Here is a 20445-nt window from a genome sequence, read left to right as displayed (position 1 = left end):
CGGAGTGAGAAGGGAATCCTAATCTAGGTATGGGCAGGAAGTTATCATCTGCTGCTTCTGAGGGTCACAAAGCCATTTTGGAAAAGAATAGAGAAAGACCAAAATTGATACAGATTTGTCTTTATTGGTGATGCTCATCCTCTTTGGAGGTCAGAAGGAACGATATAATAAGGTACATGTGACTTACCATGGGACTCCACACATACAGGGGTATAAATCCTTTGTATTTTGATTTTTCTTTGTGCCATTTGTTTAGACATAATTTGAAAGCCACCTTGGCTCTTGTACCTTCTAATTATGTTAAGATAAAATACTTATAATGAATGCAGTATGGTTTTAAGTGAGCCTTTCAGATCCTAAGTGCATTGTAAGTGATCATAGGCTATAAGGTAACTATAGCCTAACTATGTAACTATCTAACACAAATACTTTTGTGTATGTGTATGTTGGGGGCAGGAATGGGTCTCATGTAAAATTTCCATGAAAAAACATAATCAATCCAATGATGCACCTTTTTTTAAAAAGATTTATTTATTTTAGGGAGAGAAAGCACAAGCAGGGGGGAGGGGGAGAGGGAGAGAGAGAGAATCCTCAAGCAGATTCCCTGCTGAGCGTGGAGCCCAACACAGGGCTCAATCCTAAGAATTCGGGATCAGGACCTGAGCTGAAATCAAGAGTCGGATGCTTAACCGACTGAGCCACCCAAGCACCCCCAATGATGCACTTTTTAAGGGGAATTTATCTGGAAATTGGGAAGATCAAAAGATAACAAAACATATACAAAGAAACCCTGCTTTCAAGCAAGCCTTTCTTTTTTAAGCAAAAACTTTGGGGGAAAAAGCCTAGAAATATTCTGAAGGTGGTGTACAGTTTTATAGTAGCTATGAGAACTTCCAGCAATTGGCTAATTTCTTCCTATCAGCTGGCATGTCTGGCGAATGGCATTTCCATGAAAAAGCTTGGTCAACCTTGTCTTCCTTCTACAGGCCTTAGTCTTGTTTCCAAATGATGCTTCAGTGAGGGTGTAACCTCTAGGGTTAGTGTCATCCATGTAGGCAACAAGACCCTGATGAACTGTAAGGATGTGTGAGTACAGATCATGGGGTGATTACCAATATTTTGGAGGTTTTTAAGAAGATACTTTAATTTTTGCCCCTAATCAAACAGAAGGGATTTGTCATCTGGTTTACATTTAAGACCTAGTTGGCTCATCATTCTGAGAAATAAATTTTCTTCTGGGTTAAGAAATCTCATCATGAGACTTGAGATATACTGGTTTGGAAAGTTTCCTCAGTTTTTCCTGGCTTCGAAGTCCCCGGCCTCGTAGTGGGGTAAGGCCCATTGGAGGCAGATGAATCTGAATAATGAGAATAAGAATAATGATAATATTAAGAATTATAATCATTACAGCAGCTTATATCCATTGAGATTTACTAGGTACTGTGCTCTCTGCTAAGCGCTAAATCTATACTGACTCATTAATCCTTAAAATCCTTATATACATTAATCCTTGCAGTAATCTCATAAGGAATTAGATAATATCTATAGATGAGAAATGGAGGCTCAGAAGTTAAAAACTTGCTCAAGCTTATATACACATTAAGTGGTAGAACCAGGATTTGAACCCAGGTCTGATTCCAGAGCTGGTGTTCTTCTTTGTCATACTGCCTGCATGGAGAGGAAAATGACCACAGATCACATGGTGAGATGAGAATCCAAAGAAGGCGAGAAAAAAAGTTTGTGTATACAAAGCTACTCTGTGCATCGTGGGAAACTGGGACCAGTCTAAATGCCTACTAAATGGCTGCTGGGTAAATTATGGCACATTCTTGTAAGAGGATACAGCGACAACCATTTAAAAAGATGGGAGGCAGAGATGACCAGAACAGATGAAGTAAAATAAGCAAGCAGCAAGCAGTATGCCCAGGATTTCATTAAGAAAATATGTGTATGGGGGCGCCTGGGTGGCTCAGTCATTAAACACTGCCTTCGGCTCGGGTCATGGTCCCAGGGTCCTGGGATTGAGCCCCGCATTGGGCTCCCTGCTCCGCGGGAAGCCTGCTTCTCCCTCTCCCGCTCCCCCTGCTTGTGTTCCCTCTCTCACTGTGTCTCTCTCTGTCAAATAAATAAAATCTTAAAAAAAAAAAAAAAAAAAGAAAATGTATGTATGTACACGAATATAGAAAAAAGACAAAGGATATACTGCCCTACTATTAGGTTGCGCCAGTACAGTATAAAATTATTGTTTCTGTAGGTCAAGAGTAGAACACTGGCAATTTCATATGGCCCAACCTAACAGTTACAGTGGTAACTTCCACAGGGTGAGAATTTTGGACCATTTTCACTTCCCACCTTTAATGGCTATTAACAATAAACCTGTCTTTCATTAAAAGAAAGGAAAAATATTTCCATAAAAAAGATGAAAGTCAAAAGAGAAAGCTATATAAATATAAGCTGGCTTTCCCTTCTATATGTGGGAAAGTTGTACGAGTAGGAGAAATCAGGCATTCATTGACATTTTAGTTTGTTGTGATGGGTTGGCGGCATGCAAGGATAGCTTACTTCCAACATGCCTCCCACGGAAGCTCTAGACTTCTCGGCAAACACTAGCCCTCTTGGTACACAGTCCTGGAAATAACTGGGTTGATGAGGACAAGTACCCACCACAAGTTAGCTGGAGTCACACTTACTGGCCTTGGATAAGGAATCTGGTAATGCAGTCCAATTTCAATCCTGGCTGTGCATTCATCTATATGCTGTTTAATCAGGTCTGTGTCTGTGAGCTATTAAAAGAGGAAAATGGGTGAGGCTCTTAGTATCTTTCTAATGCTCCGTATGTAGGGGTGTACATCTTCAACTTTCTCAGTTCACCAGCCAGTAAATGAAATGTTGAGAATGTGAAAAATCAAAAGCAATTTAATATAAAATTTACTGTGGATTAAACATTTAAAAAGTTATTGCAATAGGTAATACCAGCACATAGTAAAACATTATTCAAATAATACAAAAGGATATAATATAAAAATGAGGTCTCCCTTTTACCCCTGTCATAGTTCCCCTTCTCAAGGACAACATTTATTGGCAGTTTCTTATTTGTCCTTCCAGGGATATTCTATGTAGATAAAAGCATACATGTATATATTTAGTTCTTTTTTCCTTACACAAATGATAGCTCACTTTGTTTTGAACCTTGCTTTTCCCATAACAACTTGAAGCTCCTTCTAGATGTACACAGCTGCCCATTCTTTTTAATAGCTGCACAAAATTCCAACATAAGGCCGTGTTATAATTTAATCAATTTTTTCCTGATGAACATTTAGGTTATTTCCAGTCTTTTGCCATTATAAACAATTCTGTTATGGATCCCTCTAAAATTGTTTTTGGCTTACATGCAAATATATCTAAAAGATAAATTCCTAGAGAATGCTGGGTCAAAGGGTATTTGTTCATGCACTTTTAATTCTTTCAGATATTCCCTCTAGATTCAAAGTACCCTCTAAGAGGTTGTACCAATTTATATTCCCACCAACACTGAATGAGGATTCTTCACATCCTCCCCATGTTGATCAAACTGTAACCCAATTATTGCAGCAAGTGCTGTCTAGAAAGCCCCCGCCCCCAAGTAAGATATCGGAGAATGATCCACCTCTTCTTTTGAACTGTAAACTGCCTTGCTCATTGGTAAGGGGAAGAAATGGCTTTTTAAATTTCCAAACAGTCAAATCGTGGTAGTTTAAAGTAAAGGAATCACAAGTTCATTCTGAAAAACAGAATGCCAGGTAGAAGGGCAGAAACCCTTTCATTCCAAGGATGGAAAAGGAGTTGACATGTGGCTCTGCCAAGAGTTTGCAAGTGGGCCTCAAAGCAGAGCTGGGACTGCAGTCCCAGAGGACACCCACAGTGACGTCTGGGCCAGTGAGGCTTGGAAATTCCAAGGGCGTGCCTGTCCTATGGTACCTTTTAGAGCAGAGAAGAGTTCTAGGAATTGTAATGCACAGAACTACAGCTGGGTCCCTTGGGGCAGAGGCTCAGCTTTCTGACCTCTGTGCTTCTCAGAATCTGTTGCTCTGATGTCCACATTGGGAACAGATTTCCATGTTCCCATTTGCCCATTAGAATTCAGAGCAATTCAGGAGATACCTCTGGATTATTATTAAACTCTTAAAGCAAGTGAAGTTCGAAGAAACTACTTATATCTGCATAAGGGACTGGGGAGAAAGAAGCCCCTGATAAAGTATGCACGGTTAAGGGGGCTGAGGGCTCCTCGGACTCCAGCTGTCCTTGAACAAGTCCGGGTTAGAGTTCTCCAAATTCAGTCGTTCAGAGGCTGCCTTCATCATGATTCTGCTATATCCACACACCATTTATACTAATATTGAACATTTTCTTTAAATGTACTGTCTCCTAAGTATAGTATTTGTAAAATTATCTGATATTATATTTTCTTTCTAATACATGGCAAAACAAGTACATATCTTAAAATTAAAAACCCACATATCTCCTCCCAGGCACGACAAAATCATCTCACTCATGTAGCATCCTGGCACATACACTTCCCTCTGGCTCACACCACACTGGGCCAGTTCAAGCAGAGGAAAAGGAAGGATTGGTTACTGCCATAACTGAAAACTCAAAGGGTCTTGAGTAGTCCTCACATGAGTGAGCCTAAAAAGGATTACTGGGCACATCCTACTATGGTATCTCCAGCACCTGGCTAGACACTGTGAGGCCATGGTCCCCACCTTCAACTATCAAGGTTATTACCTGGGCAGAATAACTATGATGCATAAAGTTCCAGCAAAGGCACGGAGGCATATAACCAACAGGGCAATGACTGCTGCAGATGGCTACACAGGAATTCAGAATAGGTTTCTGCCGTGGGGTTGAGTGAAGGCAAAGAAGTTGAGGAAGACTTCCTGGAGAAGGTAAGTCAAGTCAAAGTATTTGTAAATGCTCACGAATTTAGTGACAACCACAAGGCAGGCCCATGGGATATACAAGAAAGTATAAGACATTGTCTGTGTGCTCGAGGAACTGACAACCTGGTTGGGGAGACCACACCAACAAATGAAACAAACAAGAAAGAGTATGACCAACTACTCAGGGGTAGGCATAGGCTAGTGGTCTTCTAACTTTTTGGTTACTATTTCAATAAAAAGTTTCTGAGCCCACAGCTCCCATTTATATACTCATATTGATTTATAAATACATTAATAAATTCATTAAATGTACCAATAAGCTAATAAAAATACACAAAATAGACATTTTTAATACACTCTGGTGTGTGGCACAAAAAGTTTGGAGAAGCTGGTGGAGGGTCAGAAAGGCAGAGATAAGCTTCATAAGCAGGTTGGTTTTATGAAGCAGGGAGGCCTCAGGGCTTCTGAGAAGGGGAACGTAGATTGGGAGGGTTTCTTTTGTAGTGCTTACCCTAATTGCCATTTTACACTTCTTGCCATCTAACTCTTAAACATCTGTGAGGGATCCTGTCTTGGTTTTGCTCATTTATATCCTCTGTGTCTAGTCCAGTGTTTGGCACACGATGGGCACTCAAATACTTGCTGACCAAAAGAATGAGAGCAAACAGTTTGCAGAGTGGTAACAGGAGCTAGAGCAGAAATAGGCAAACTGGAAAGGGGAGGTGTCCTTGTGGAAGGAGGAGTTCTGCTTTGGATCATCATGCCTGTCGTGAGCTCCTTCAGGTGGCTGGTGAGAGGCTGAGGCTGGGTATTCAGATATGGGAGCTGGAACCAGAAAGCGACTGCATGGTCCCTGGGCCTCAGCGCAGAGGGTTGACCTTCAGAGGATCCTTACAGCTGGCCGGAGGGTGTGTGGAGAAGACAGGGCCAAAAAGGACACAGAAACGGGTCAGAGTGGGAAAAGAGAACAGACTGTCAGGAGGTTTCATGAGGGAACAGTGACAGCATTGACTCTGTGAGATCAATAAGAAGGAGGCAAGAAAAGTCAGAAGCTGAAAGTCTCTTTCCATGCTTAGTGCCAGGCAGTCTTCGTGAGGAGCTAACAGCTAATGCTTTATAGTTTGTTGGGATGGGTCAAATCAAGCCTCTTACAGATGGTCTTTGGCTCCCTGGTGTCTGGGTGGGCAGTTCCATTAAACTAGCTAATGGAGGCACTATCTTACCCAATTCTGTGGTCCCAAAGGGCAAACTCACTCTGCTAGCCAAAGAGGCTCGAGTTCAAAGTGAAGTTATGAAGGGAACCCTGTGTCTTAATCCTATTCTCTTCCCTCTGAATGGGTTTATACTTGGAGGTCTTGAATAGGTTATGAATTGAAAACAAAAGTTTAACTGCACACCTCCTGTGGGAGGGGCTGGTAACAGGCACAGTGTGTGAGGAACAGCTGGCTCATGGGGTCTTCTGAGGACGCTGAGCCACTTACGGGTTGGACTGAGACCTGAACCAAATGAAGAGAGAAACCCAGGCTGGGCTCTGCTTCCCAGTGGTTAAGCAAGCGAGCTCGGCTATGCCTCTGGGCCCTTCCAGCCCCACACTCGGCCACTGTGACCCGTGATGCTCAGTCCTCTCAATTTTCAGATGAAAAAGAAACATCACAAGAAACTGCCCTCCTCCTTACAATCTCCAGTTGGGGCCTACTTACATTTTTGTTTTTCTGGAACAGTGTTCTGGCTTCATTTAATATGTACTGTTTTTCTTTAATGGTGTCTTCCATCTGCCCTGATGCCGCCTGCCATTTCCTCACAAGCCTGAAAATTCTGCGGTAGAGGCCAAGAACTTCTTGTCGTGTTGCTGTTGTCATCCTCAGACCCACCAAAATAGAAGAGGGAAAATTTGCATGAAAATTCAGTTTGACAGTAGGCAGCTAGGCAGATGTACATTTTTTTAATCAAGCTCTTTAATTAGTCTAGAAATAATTGCTCTTTCTCAACAGATCTGTTTGGTAGCATTGCCAGAACGGTGCTCTAGGAATACCAGCGATCTCTCAGCTGTCCTTGTGTATTATCCCATGGTTGAGAGTTAATGTTTGCCATGACGGCCATTTTTACAAACCTGGTAAACCAAAATTCAAATGTGCTATACTTTAAAGCAGTAAATTCTTTACCAGACTATCTTAGGAATGATGCTTTTAGTGTGTATTTTTGTAAAACTACAGCCCTCACCAGAGTGCCTGGAAAAGGCACATTTTGAATAAATTTTCTAGTTAAGTAACGAGTTTCATGCAGGGGTTGTAAACTCAAGCACCTCTAGGGCCTGGCAGATAAAACGAGGGAAACTGGTTGGGTGGGGACAGTGGCCAAATGGAGAGGATGTACCGCACCCCCTCCCCCCGAAAAGGAACAGTTGCTACTCAGCTCCAGGCAGTTGCTGCCTTGTAGAAATGAGGGCCTAGCACGGTGCCTGGGTGGCTCAGTTGGTTGGGCGTCGGACTCTTGATTCCGGCTTGGGTCACGATCTCAGGGTCGTGGGGTTGAGCCCTGTGTCGGGCTCTGCGCTCAGTGCGGAGTCCGCGTGGGATTTTCTCTCTCCCTCTCCCCCCACTTTCTCTCTCTCTCTAAAATAATAAATAAAATCTTAAAAAAAAAAAAAAAAAATGAGGGCCTAGGAATGCCAGATTTCCTGAAACTTTAACAATAGGTAGCAATCCAGATTTTTAAAATGTGAAATCTCAAAAAAAAACATTAATTCATTCTTTTTGAAAATCTGAGTACCATGAAGGTCAAACACAATTGGTCTGCAGGCTCGATTCTACCCAGAGGCTGCCAGGTTGTAACCTCTCTTTTAGTTCATCATAACCTTGTTGAAAATCTCTCTCAAATTGTTGGTCTGCTTCCTTGTTCACATAAGAACCATACAGTAAGTACAACTGAAAATCTTTCTGAAGACTGAAGAGCTTATAGCCTCTTTGGGTTTTTACTCTGAAACATTAGTTTTAATTTCAGAGGACTTGGCTAAGTGAGTCCTGACCTAAGTAGATTCCCCAAAGCTAACTGCGTTTTTAAAGATTAAATTTATGAAAAAAAAAGTTTTTCAGATTTTTATTATGAAATATTTCAGGTATGCAAAAAGATATAGAGAACAATATAATTAACAGCCATATATTCACAATGGATCTTAAAGAATACATTACATAAATATTTGTATATACCCCTTCTAGTCAAATTTCCCTTCCTCTCTCCTAGAATGAACACTATCCTGAACTTGTTATTTGCCTTCTCACATATAGCTTTACACTTAACATTATGTAGTATTGCTTAGCAAGTTTACAAATCTTATACAGTTGACCCTTGAACATGGGGCTTAGGAGCACTGACCTCCACACAGTCAAAAATCTGTGATTAACTTTTGACTCCCCAAAGAGTTTACTAATAGCCTACTGTTGACATGAAGCCTTACTGATAACATAAGCAGTCAATGAACATATATATATGTATATGTATATGTATTATATGCTTTATTCTTACGATGAAGTAAGCTAGAGAAAGGAAAATGTTAAGAAAATCACAAGGAAGAGAAAATACATTTACAGTGTTGTTCTGTACTTATCAAAAGAAATCTGTTTACAGGTAGACCTGTATAGTTCAAACCCATGTTGTTCAAGGGTCAACTCTCTTTATAAAAGTTATTACGTCCTTCTGCAACTTGCTTTTTTTGCCGATGTTCATCTACATTGTTACATGTAGCTCTAGCTCATATGTTCTCAATACTGCAATTCAGTCCACTGTATGAAGATATCCCAATATACTTGTCTCTTCTCCTGCTAATGTCCTAATGTTGGACATTAGGTATTTCTCTTTTTTTCTCCCCCCCCCCCTTTTTAACTTATGCAAAAACTTCAGCCTATGTCTTTACTATTTACTTCAACATCTAAAAGAAGACAGAAAAAAAAAATTCCCACTACTAGAAGATTCTGATAAGTCAGATTTTAGAGAATGAATACTGTACTGCCTTTAACAAATGGGTAGGCTGGGAAGACAAGGACAGATTTAGTAAATGAGTAGCAGGGTCAGGCACTAGGACACCTCACTATGAGTACCGGGCTTTCCTCAAACAGGCTCATCGGGAATGGGAAGTAGGCTGCTCACTGCCCTTTAGGACAGGATCCATTACCAACCCATGGGGGAGGGGATACCATGTGGAGACTGTATACTTTAGGATAGTCCTGAGCTTATGAGAACTTGGGCAGCTAAATAATGCAAATGGGAGCTGGAAAGAGGTATATTTATCTAGACATTCTAAGTACCTACAAGGAATTTACCTTACAGAGAATTTCTTTTTAATGATTGCCCTTCCTAACTCTGGTGACCTTACTTGCAATGAGAATGAACCAAGGCTTAACCATTTGCTGAAAAGCTTGAAAGCACTACTTCACCCAATTCAAAATTTAAAAACGAAAATTATAATCAACACCAATTCTGACGTCCACGATGCCTCACAAAGAAAAAAATGTTTAGAAGAAATGTGTAAAAACCGAGAGGAAACATCATGCTTTGTGGCTAATCGCAATAAAAATCCATGAGACGATGAGACGATGACTTTTCCTGGTAAGGAAACAGGTTTCTGAGTGTCTGGTTCTCCCTAAAACTCCATGGTTTCAAATGAAAATACATGAGTCAGTTCCTGTGAGGGGCAGGGAGTCTGTAACTTCTATTAATGATTGCTTCACTTCCCTGTCATTAACAGATGAAACTTCCCTGACTGCATGACACTTGAGGAAAGTGAAGGAGGTCTGGCAAATTAAAACAGCAGCAAGCGTCTCCAAAGTCTGACTTTCATTGGTTTCCTTCTACTACTCAAAAAAGCCACAGCTTCAAACTGTAACTGATCATATACCATAATCAGATACACAAGCCCTGCAATTAGAGTACTCAAGGTAACGAGTAGTACTAACAATTGGTACTTAATAGGACTATTTTCAAAACACTTTAATTAATGTTTTAAGTGTTTTGAAAACTAATCCTGAAAGGGAGATAAGTGAAGTCTCCTTCTCCAACATCAGGTGACCCAAAAAACCCAAGTCCCAAAGACTTCCACAGAGAAGGGTCTAAAGCTGTATTCCCCATTGTGTATTATTAGCAAGTCTAGATTAATAACACTTCCTTCCCAGTCTTAGAGAGAAGACAAGAAAAATGCCTCTTTTGTTTTCTTATTGGATTTCTTTCAGTTCTTTGAGGGAATCATGTTTTTCTTACTTTAGAGGTATATACCCATGCTGTTCTCCCTTTCTAGAAGGCTCTCTCCTGACCTCCTCCCTTTTTTACCTGACCAACCCCTACTCATCCCTCAGTTCCCCAAACATGGATATCTCAGAAAATCCTCCCCCCTCCCCTCACCACATGCATTGGATTAGGTCTCTGTTGAAACTTCCTGTGGATCCTTAAATTTCTTCTTTGTAGCTCTAATTACTCAAGTAATAATGGTTTGTTAGTGTCTGTCTTGCCCCAATTGATCCTGTTTATGGGGATAGTAACCATGTCCATCCTATTTACTGCTCAATTCTCAGGACCTAGCCAGGTGTGTAACTGGTATTCAACAAACGTTTGCTGAATAAATGAAAATATCTCATGATACAGAAAGCTTGGGATTCTAGGAACAAAATTGACCATATAAAAATTTTTTCTTCATGCTCTTTTCCCTTTGGTTTCTATTTTTGTCTTTGTTCCTAGGAAGCAACCTGTTTGGAGAAAGTGCCTTTTCCCTAAGAGTTTTCTTTCCAATAGATATAATGGCTTGAAACCAACATTTATTCTTTTTTTTTTTTTTAAAGATTTTATTTATTTATTTGAGAGAGAGAGTGAGAGAGAGAAAGAGCACAAGAGGGGGGAGCGGGAGAGGGAGAAGCAGACTCCCTGCCGAGCCGGGAGCCCGATGCGGGACTCGATCCTGGGACTCCATCCTGGGACTCCAGGATCATGACCTGAGCCGAAGGCAGTCGCTTAACCAACTGAGCCACCCAGGCGCCCACCAACATTTATTCTTTTGAAACTATCAATGATCTCTCACTACTGGTGCAAGGCTGAGGCAGCCCCTTTTCTTCACTAGTCTCAAGGGTTGATCTGATGCCAATGAGGTCTGCTGGGATTTTCCCACAGGCAACATGAGGAATATCAAACTGTCTAGAGGACCACAATTTTTTTTTAAGATCTTATTTTTAAGTAATCTCTATACCCAACGTGGGGCTTGAACTCACAACACCTACATCAAGAGTCACATGCTCCACTGAGCCATTCAGGCACCCGAAGAGGACCATAACTGACCCACAGTCTCAACTGGCCACAAGGTCGAGTCCTTTTTTTTTTTTTTTTTTTTTTAAGATTTCATTTATTTATTTGAGAAAGAGAGAGAGAACAAGCAGGAGAAGGGACGGGGGAGAGAGACAAGCAGAATCTCCGCTGAATGAGGAGCCTAACACTGGGCTCAATCCCAGGACCCTGAGATCATGACCTGTGCCCAAGTCAGACACTTAACCGAGTCACCCAAGTGCCCCACGAAGTTGTCTTAAAGAATTCTTAAAGTTTTGTAACTTATTCTGAGATTGACATTTCGTCAAACTGTTTCATTTTACTTCCTTAACCGCAAAACCCCAGAATGAGGAAAAATAAGAGATATGAAGTGTCCCTGGGAAGAAATGTGATTGGAAACTGGTCTTTTCTTAAAATCGCACCCCATATAAACACGGTACCAAGATAAAATTCACTACCAAGCACCTACCAACTGCAGTCCATGCCACTAAGCAAAGGCTGACAAATGTTGCTGGCTAGAGTGTTTTGGCCTCTGGTCACAATTGCGAGATGTTTCCCCTACAGCAGCTGTCCCAAAGATTGATTGGGAAGATGATTTTTTTGGATGTACAAGTATTTTCCTATTGTGATTCTTTTAATGTATTATAATAGTCCATCAAACCTGTAATTTTTTTTTAAAGATTTTATTTATTTATTTGAGACAGAGAGAATGAGAGAGAGAGAGCACATGAGAGGGGGGAGGGTCAGAGGGAGAAGCAGGTTCCCCGCCGAGCAGGGAGCCCGATGCGGACCCGATCCCGGGACTCGAGGATCATGACCTGAGCCGAAGGCAGTCGCCTAACCAACTGAGCCACCCAGGCGCCCCATCAAACCCATAATTTAAAGTGATTTTGATATAGCAATATAGAGCTTCCTTTAAATAAATGTATTACAAAAGTTTCTAAAGCTGGTTTAAAATATGGGTAAATAATACTATAAATTGAGATACAGAGTCTGAAAAACAGAAGTTTCAAAGCCACTGCTCTAAGGCACCCTGCTGTCCTGCCTTGGTGTTTATTCTGGCTGAGCCACCCACGTAAATGCCTGATTTCTGCTAGCCACCCCACTGCACCTAGTAGATACCTATTTGCTCTCAAGCTTTTCTGGGGGCACCTTTTTCTCTGCAACTATCACAGCCAGCCATGGCTATTTTGCAATTTCATTGTGTCTTTTTCTTCACAGTCTCTGAATTCCTGGAGGGCTTGGACTGTTTTGCTCATTAGAATAATGATAATAATACTACATTTTGCTTTGTACTTACTCTGTGCCAGAGGCTTTGCTAGGTGCTTTACATATGTTAACTCCCCAAATCATCACAATTCTTTAAGGTGGATAACTACCATTATCCTCTTTATAAAGGAGGAACCTGATGCAGAGAGGTAAGTAACTTGTCCAGGGGTCACATCAGCTATTAAGAGGTGGGGCTAGGGGCGCCTGGTTGGCTCAGTCGTTAAGCGTCTGCCTTCGGCTCAGGTCATGATCTCAGGGTCCTGGGATCGAGCCCCGCATCGAGCCCCGCATCGAGCCCCGCATCGGGCTCCCTGCTCCGCGGGAAGCCTGCTTCTCCCTCTCCCACTCCCCCTGCTTGTGTTCCCTCTCTCACTGTGTCTCTCTCTGTCAAATAAATAAATAAAATATTAAAAAAAAAAAAAGGTGGGGCTAGGGGGCGCCTGGCTGGCTTAGTCAGCAGACTTTTTACCTCAGGGTTGTGAGTTGAAGCCTTACATTGGAAGGAAGGAAGGAAGGAGGGAAAGTGAAGAAAGTAAAGAAAGGAAGAAAGAAGGAAAGGAAAAAGATGGAAGGAAGAAAGAAAAGAAAGGAAGGAAGGAAAGAAGGAAAAGAAAAGAAAGAAGGAAAAGAAAGGAAAGAAAGAAAGAAAGAGGTGAGGCCAGGATTCAAACCTAGAACATCTGGAATCCAGCCCAAACTTTTAATCACTAAATAGGATGCTCAGTCTCAGTGAATGTGATTGAATGTCTGTTAATTGCTTTAAAGAGCTTAGCCAGTTGTGACAATAGGAACTGAACAATTCTGTTCCCTTCCCACAAAGAGCGAAAGACCTTTTGCACCTTGATATGAATAACCTTTTAATAAGATTTTCTGTATACCATCTGCCCTTCTTCCTCCCCTGCAACTGCACTTCCTTAATTATGTTGCACCTCAGCACCTTTAAAGGAGGCTGTGCACTTGGCGGGACTGCGCTGCTCTTCGGTTCCCTACGCAGCTCTCTTCTGCCACTCCACAGGGAGCGGATACCATAGAGGAGGCACCAGGGCTCATTACAGTGCTACCACTCCCCAGGCCTTACTGGTCCCTCCCAAGCATCCATCCAGCAGTACCCACTGGGACCAGGCACAGGAGATTCTAGGGACACACAATCTTGATAATCAAGCAGCTATAGTCCCTGCCCTCCTGAAGCTTCCATTTTAGTGGCAGAGCAGACGAGATACAAGACAAAGACAATTTCTGGTGGTGATATGTGTTCCTTAGGAATGAAAGAGTAATATGAGGAACAAATGAACAGGGGCAGGGCTATTTTATTTTGGGTAGTGACATTTGAGTTCTGAATGACATGAAGGAGCCTGTTAAAGGGAAGGGTTAAGGGAAAGGTGCTTCAGGAAGAGGGTGGGAACCAACAAAGGCTATGAGGTGGTAAATATTGTCAGTGCATCCAGAAGCTGTCAGGGAGGTGAGGCCGCAGGTGAGCAGAATCCAGCATAGGTTGGGAGGGTAGGTCCTGGAAAGGAGTTTGGTTTGTAGTGTAAAAACAAAAGGAAGACATTGGCAGATTTTAAGCAAGTTGGAGTATCACGGTCTAATTTACATCTTTTAAAATGTGCTGGGTTTCAAATTGTATCTTGCAGATGGTGAAAAAAAGTCTTGCCTAATGCCATCTAATTGACAGGAGAGTTGGGATTAAGAGCCAATAAAGCTGGATGATTATTTCCCTGACCAAGAGCTTTCCCATTTTTATTTTGGAGTAATGGGGAAGAAATCAATCTAAAACAAAACAAAACACACCACCCATTCACCCTTCTACTCTATGGTGAGTGGAAATAGTGAAAGGTCTGGGTAGGCTCCAAGAACCCACTCTACATAGCACATGTAGGCACGTGGCATGTCTAGATTTAATTTTACAGGAGGCCTGTGGGAAGATATGCTAGTATTAGGGGATTTATCCACTTCACCCTTTTCCCCACCTTTGGAAAGACCATCACAGCATGAACACTGAGGAGTTTAAGAGCAGGGATGAAAATTCCTTCTCCAGATGAAATTTATAGAAGTATGACTCTGGTCTCAGGAATGTCAAAATTCCCAGTGTTGGACTCTCATGAGGCTTTGCCTTCTACTTAAGAAAAAGTGTTGCAGTATAAACAAGGGACAGAAAAGGCAATGGGAATTAACCGACTTTCAAGCCCCAGATTGAAGGAAAGACTCTTTCCATTCTTTCAATATCTGCCCCTAGGTGGAATTTTTTTTATCTCACAATGATGTAATATAGTCAAATTTCTCCCCCAACTACTTTATGATTGGGTGGGTGGGTTAGGGTAGTGGAGACTGTGAAACTCACCCAAATGAAATCACTGTCTTACATGTTCATTGGGCACCCATGCTGGCCTGTCCCTCTCCTGCTGTCCCATCTCCTTAGATCTGACACCCCTTCTTTTTGTCAAATGAAGATCCAAATTCACAGAACTGAAATATTCTTTCTTTGCCTAGCTGCTGATTCTCATCCTTGACCTTCCCTTACTTTTCGCAGGGTGCCTTCTTCATTCCGAAGTGGGTTCAGCTATGTCCCTGCTATGTACCCCAGGCACCTCCAGCACACTTGTGTCATACTGGTCATTCTATTCTAAGTTTCTGTTTGGCTTACCTTTCTTCCTCCACTGTGTGTGTTTTGGGGAGCGATAAATTAGAAGGGTTAGGACTATGCCTCATCCATCACACCCTTAGGCCTGGTACAAAGTTGGAGCTTGAAATTTGTAAGAAGAATAAATTTACACACACAGAATAGTCACCAGTAATGCCCATTCTCATACATGGTAGTATTTGGACCAGTATTTAAAAATACTAAGTAACCCTCACAAAGATGTTTTCAAGAGTGGTGCTGTGGGTGTTAGGATAAGGAACTTAAGACTCTGTTATTTGGGGAGGAGGCCTTATCAGTTCCATCTAAGGCAGTATAAGACACACAGTTAAAATGTAACCCTTACTCCTAAGTTCTTTAAAAGCCAGTAACGGTTAGTGCACTGGACTGAAATTGATTTACTGTTTCCACGAAGCTTAGAACCAAATATATAGAAAAATGTGGTTCTGATACATTTTTTTCTTGGGAAAAAAAAAAAATCCTTCTGGGGAATAGATCCATTGCACCCAAATGATCAGGGGTCAAACCTACAAAATTGTAATTTAAAGCTTCTGTCATTTGGAAAACCTCTAGGGAACTGAAATGCTCTCATAATGCCAAAGCAAACAGTTTTTCTTGCCCTGGAAAGCGGAGTAGAGAATGACTGTCTTGGTTTTAGGCATTCAAAGTTTTTCCACATATGTAAGGAACAGAAGATACAGTGCAACTAATGAGCAAATGGGTTCTGGAATGGTCAAACCTGGGTTTGAATTCTGACACTGGTCGTCTTCCTGAGCCTCAGTTTCTTAAAAAGTGAAATGGGGTAACAATAGAACCCTCTTCAAAGAGTGGTGGTAAGGATTATTCATGATAACCCATGTAAATCACTTAGCATTGGGAGCTAACAAAGGCAAATGTTACCTGAATAGGAGGAAATAAAGAAGAAACAATGAGGCCTCTTTTATCTATGCTAAGCTTTGTCTGCAGAGGAGGGAAAAGAAGCGTGCGGCCTGTTGGCGAATTTATTGCTTTGTGATAGTAATGGATTTTCCTAAAGCTGTTTCCCTCTGATCATTAATAATCCCTGTACAGTAAAGGGCTATTGTTCTTCAGTATGAGTAAATAACCCTGTCGGAGGCACCGCTTATCTTCAGACCACAGCACATACTTCTTACTGGAAATATAATGCAGGTGCCAACATCGAAAGCATGCCCAGACTTCCCTTCCTATTTTTCTTCCTTTATCTCTTACTCCTTGCTTATCCTTTGGCATGTTTTTCTCCTACATCTGTTATATTTCCTACTTTCTGGTGTACACCCATAACCTACACAGTATCATCCTTACCCAAATCGAATAACCTTCAAGATAAGCTGTACTCCACACATCTCTGCCCTCTCTCCTCTCTCTTCAATAATAGACAGACAGACAGACAGTCACAGACAGACACACACACACCCAATGGACTTGTTTCCTGTCCTGGACTCAGTTTTTGGTTACTAGAATCCAAAAAGGGAAGTGTAAAGCCACACATTGTTTTGCAAATCTCAGGATATGCTTGTGTGGTGTACTTAATCATACCACAGCTATTCTCTGAAACAGCATCTTTTTACACAGAAAGTGACAATATGGTGTGTCAGGGATAGGAGGCAGAGAGAAGGTAGATTGTATTTTCATTTTACTTAAAGAAATGGAAATTAGGTTAGGTCCTGTAATATGGGAAATCTCCAGAACACAGGGAAAAACCAAAAATACTGATGTCTGAAAGACTTCTAAATTATCCCAAACAAGATCATAGGAGGCAAGTATGCTCATTCTAAATATACCAGCATAGAAGCACATGCAAGATTATACTTGTAAGGGGGAACTCCAATCAGGCTTTTGTAACCAAGAGAGATACAGCTCTTTTTCCCCTCAGAGACAGAAATTCTAAATGGAAACCAAGTTTTGGCCCCTCAATTCAAAAGAAATGGAAGTACCTGTTTCCTTATCAGCATATTTTAAGAGACAAAGTAAGGGTCAGTCACAGGTGGTGAGAACCAGTTACCAGAAGTAGGAGGAGGTGTTAAGACGTGTGGGGGTGTATGTGAGCTGGAAATAGATGAAAACTAGGTCAATGCTAAAAATCAACCCCAGTCATTCATTCATAACTATCCAGGATTTCACCCCTTCATAGGAAAGGGGGAAGTCTGAGAACAAGAAACACTTAGGTTTAAATTAACATTTAAATCCCTCCTTTGTGATAATTTCCTAGGGAAATGGATTAGGGAACTGACAAAAGAGCTTTGGTTAGAACATTACAGTTGGAGCTTCCTAGTATCTGACCCTTGATCCAACCATCTGATGAATAACCTCACCTTGCTTGAGTAGGGGTCCCTGCCCTCAAGACAGTTTCTAAGTACCCTCCAACTGTCAAGTAACTACCAAATGAGCAACTTTTCTCATCTGCAGAGGCAAAAGAGCTCCTTACTAGACAAAATTCCTTGACAGTAAGAGCAATGACTGCCCCTCTTTACATGGATGGAACGACTAGCACCCAGAGTACCTTCAAGCTCCTCCAGTTCAGTGCTGACCAACATAATGTATTTCAATGACGGAAATATTCTCTAACTGTGCTGTCCAACAGGGTAGCTAGCCACTGGCCACATGTGGCTACTGGGCACTTGAAATATGGTTACTGCAGCTGAGGAACTGGCACTTAAATTTTTATTTAAATAGCTACAAGTAAAAAAAACAAATAAATAGCTACATGTAGCTAATGGCTCCTCAGGAACAGCACAGCGCCACATTTACACCAAGAACTGCAAATCAAATGCCCACAGGTCAGGCAGATAGTTGAAGAGGAGGGGGGTGGGTGGGGAGAAGCTTATTGGCTCTAGCTGACTGTTGCAGTGTAGGAACCTCAGGCTAGTGTTGCCAGATTGTCTCATTTTTCAAATGAAGCTGAAAATCTGGATTTTGATGTCCAATTTTTATATGCTGGTAAGTAAATTTTAAAAAGAATTTAAATTTAAATCACTCTGTGGGATGAACGGTATGTCTGCATGCAATATCTGTCTTGCCAGTTTGTAGTCTCTAATTTAGGGAGCCCCTCCAGCTCAAAGAAAAAGACCTTATCCAATGCCCCTGCTGGTCAGTAGCAGATCCAAGACTGGAACCCATGCCTTCTGAAACTTCTTCTGATATCCTTTCTAGGTTTTATGAGATTAACCATATCTAGTTTGTGATTGGTAGTGGTGGCAGCAGCGGGAAAAAAGCCCCTTTGTCAGAACTGTTGAAGTCCAAAAAAAAAAAAATAAATGTTGAAGTCCATGACTGATATCTTATGAATAGTGTTCCTACCTAGCTATAACCATATAGTGGACCCTATGGGCAAAGCTCTGTACTAGGAGCCAGCAGGACACAAAGAAGAAATAGCCCATGGGGAGTCAGACATACAAACAATTAACAAGCAAAGTCAGGCTTGCTGTAATGGACACAAATCACCTGCGCACAAGTCCAAAAGCACCAACAGCTGTGGGAGGAAGGGAAGGAAGAGATCTGAGCCAGGGCTTAGACGATGAACAGAAGCTGGCTAGTGGGTGGATAAGTCTCACTGATTATGAGTGAGTCTCATTATTATGGGATATTAAGGAAGCCTTCTTTTATCTCTGAGGCCTTATCTGTGTCAAGGGTCTCCTCTGCTGGCTTCCCTTCTTCTCTGGGTAGTCTCTAAAAACCCCTCTACTTATTTTCCCAAGGACTTTTCCCCTGACTTGTATATCTAACTTCTCAACATCCTCACCTGGATGATTAAAAGACCTAGCAAATCTAGTATGTCTAAAAAGAATTTAGGATATTTCCTCCCAAGCTGTTTTCCCTTAGGAGTCATCCTTGGTTCCTCTTCTTCCCATACACATCACATCCAATCCGGCAGCAAGTCTTGCAAGCTCTACTTCCGAAATGCATTATGAATTTAATTATCTGCATTTCCACGGCCACTACCCATCTCTCCCTTGGCCTACTGCAGCAGCCTCCTAACAGGTCTGACAACTTCTACCCTTCTCTATCTAGCAGCCAAGGGATTTTTAAAAAATGTAAGTCAGGTCACTCCCCTTCTCAAAATCCTCAGGTAACATAACAGCCAAACCCTTACCTTGGGCTAAAAAACGCTGTGCTTGACCAGGCCCTGCCATTTCTTCATCACAGACCACTCTGCCCCTTCTTTCAGTTCCAGCCACCTGGCTTTCTCGCCGTTTCCTTCCTCAGAACCCTTCCCGTTGGCTCTTTTCTCCATCTAGAATGTCTATTCCCTAGCTTCTCTCTTTTCTCGCATCTCTATGAAACCTGGTCTTGTCTGAAAAGCCTTACCCGAATTAGAGTGACCCTCCCCCAATCTTCTACCACTTCACCCGGTATTAGTCTTAGGGGGCATGTGGCACTTGCTGATATCCTCCTTACTGATTTACATTTTAACTTTCTTCTGCACTCGAATAAAAAGTCACGGAGCAAGGCCTGCGTCTTGTTCTCGTTTGCGGACCGAGGCAGTAAGAAGGAGGTGTGCTCTATCCTAGAAAGTCTCCGTAGCCTCTACGGGGCCTCGTTTGGGTCAACCTTCCCCAGTTTGACGCCTCTCGCCCCCGGAATTGCCCCTACTAATCTCGCATTTATATTCAAGGATCTAAAGGTCTCAGATGGGCCCAACCGGCATCTCAGCGTCCCCACAACAGGCCTCCGCTTCCTGGCCCTCGGGCCGCTTCCCTTGGCAGGTTCCTGAGGCCAGCGCGATGACACCGAGCCGCCCTCGCGAGGCTGGGGTCACACAAGCACGTCTCCTAGCAACGTCGCACCCCCGCCCCCACCCCATCCCTGCCCCCGGGGAGCCAACCCCTTCCCCCAGTCTCCCGCGCCAGGAGTCAGCGTCTCCATCCCCTACACTCACTCGGCGTCAGTTCTGCCTTCCCCCACCCACAGAAGCGCCGCAGCCTACCGCGGGCTAGGAGGAGGCGGTGCCGGGAGCTTAGCAGAGCCGCGGCCGACGCTGGTCGGGCAAGTCCGGTAGACCAGGCCGGACTAAACCACCGGGAGGACCTCTGTGGGAGCATTAGTTCCAGGTCAGGGGCAGTCTCGAGTCTCCCTTAAACTTTATACTCTAGCCCACCTTCCGCCGTATACGCAACAATATAGCCAACTTCATCCTTTCCCTAGTTTTCCTTTACCCCTTTCGCTATCCTTCGCCCCCGAGCCAAAAAAATGGTCCAGTCCAGCTCCTCCTAGCCCTCCCTCCGCGTCGCTAGGTCTTTGCCCTTACTTGGCGACGGCTTCGTACGTCTTTGCGTACGTCGTGACGCAATCTTCCACCCG

The 20445-nt window shown here is 42.6% G+C and overlaps 1 protein-coding gene across 4 annotated transcripts; it reads right to left on the bottom strand.

Annotated features, from left to right (window-relative positions):
- Window positions 1-630: 630 nt before the first annotated feature.
- Window positions 631-20140, bottom strand: LYRM1 (LYR motif containing 1). Of its 4 annotated transcripts, none has more exons than XM_044915083.1 (4): window positions 20024-20140; window positions 6620-6779; window positions 2691-2783; window positions 631-1357 (listed from the first exon to the last, which is right to left on the bottom strand). In XM_044915083.1, the coding sequence occupies exons 2-4, from the start codon at window positions 6776-6778 to the stop codon at window positions 1241-1243; spliced, it is 369 nt and encodes a 122-aa protein (XP_044771018.1). In that variant the 5' UTR covers window position 6779; window positions 20024-20140; the 3' UTR covers window positions 631-1240. The 4 variants fall into 4 exon arrangements, with proteins under 4 accessions (XP_044771018.1, XP_021547915.1, XP_021547914.1 ...); XM_021692240.1 differs by having other exon boundaries at window positions 20072-20134; XM_021692239.1 differs by lacking the exon at window positions 20024-20140 and adding an exon at window positions 19238-19468.
- Between the last annotated feature and the right edge of the window lie 305 nt (window positions 20141-20445).

This window comes from Neomonachus schauinslandi, chromosome 5, assembly GCF_002201575.2.
Source record: "Neomonachus schauinslandi chromosome 5, ASM220157v2, whole genome shotgun sequence".
NCBI classification, from domain to species: Eukaryota; Metazoa; Chordata; class Mammalia; order Carnivora; family Phocidae; genus Neomonachus; species Neomonachus schauinslandi.
Note: the sequence above shows the minus strand (reverse complement) of the source record. Positions and strands in the feature narration are given on the sequence as shown.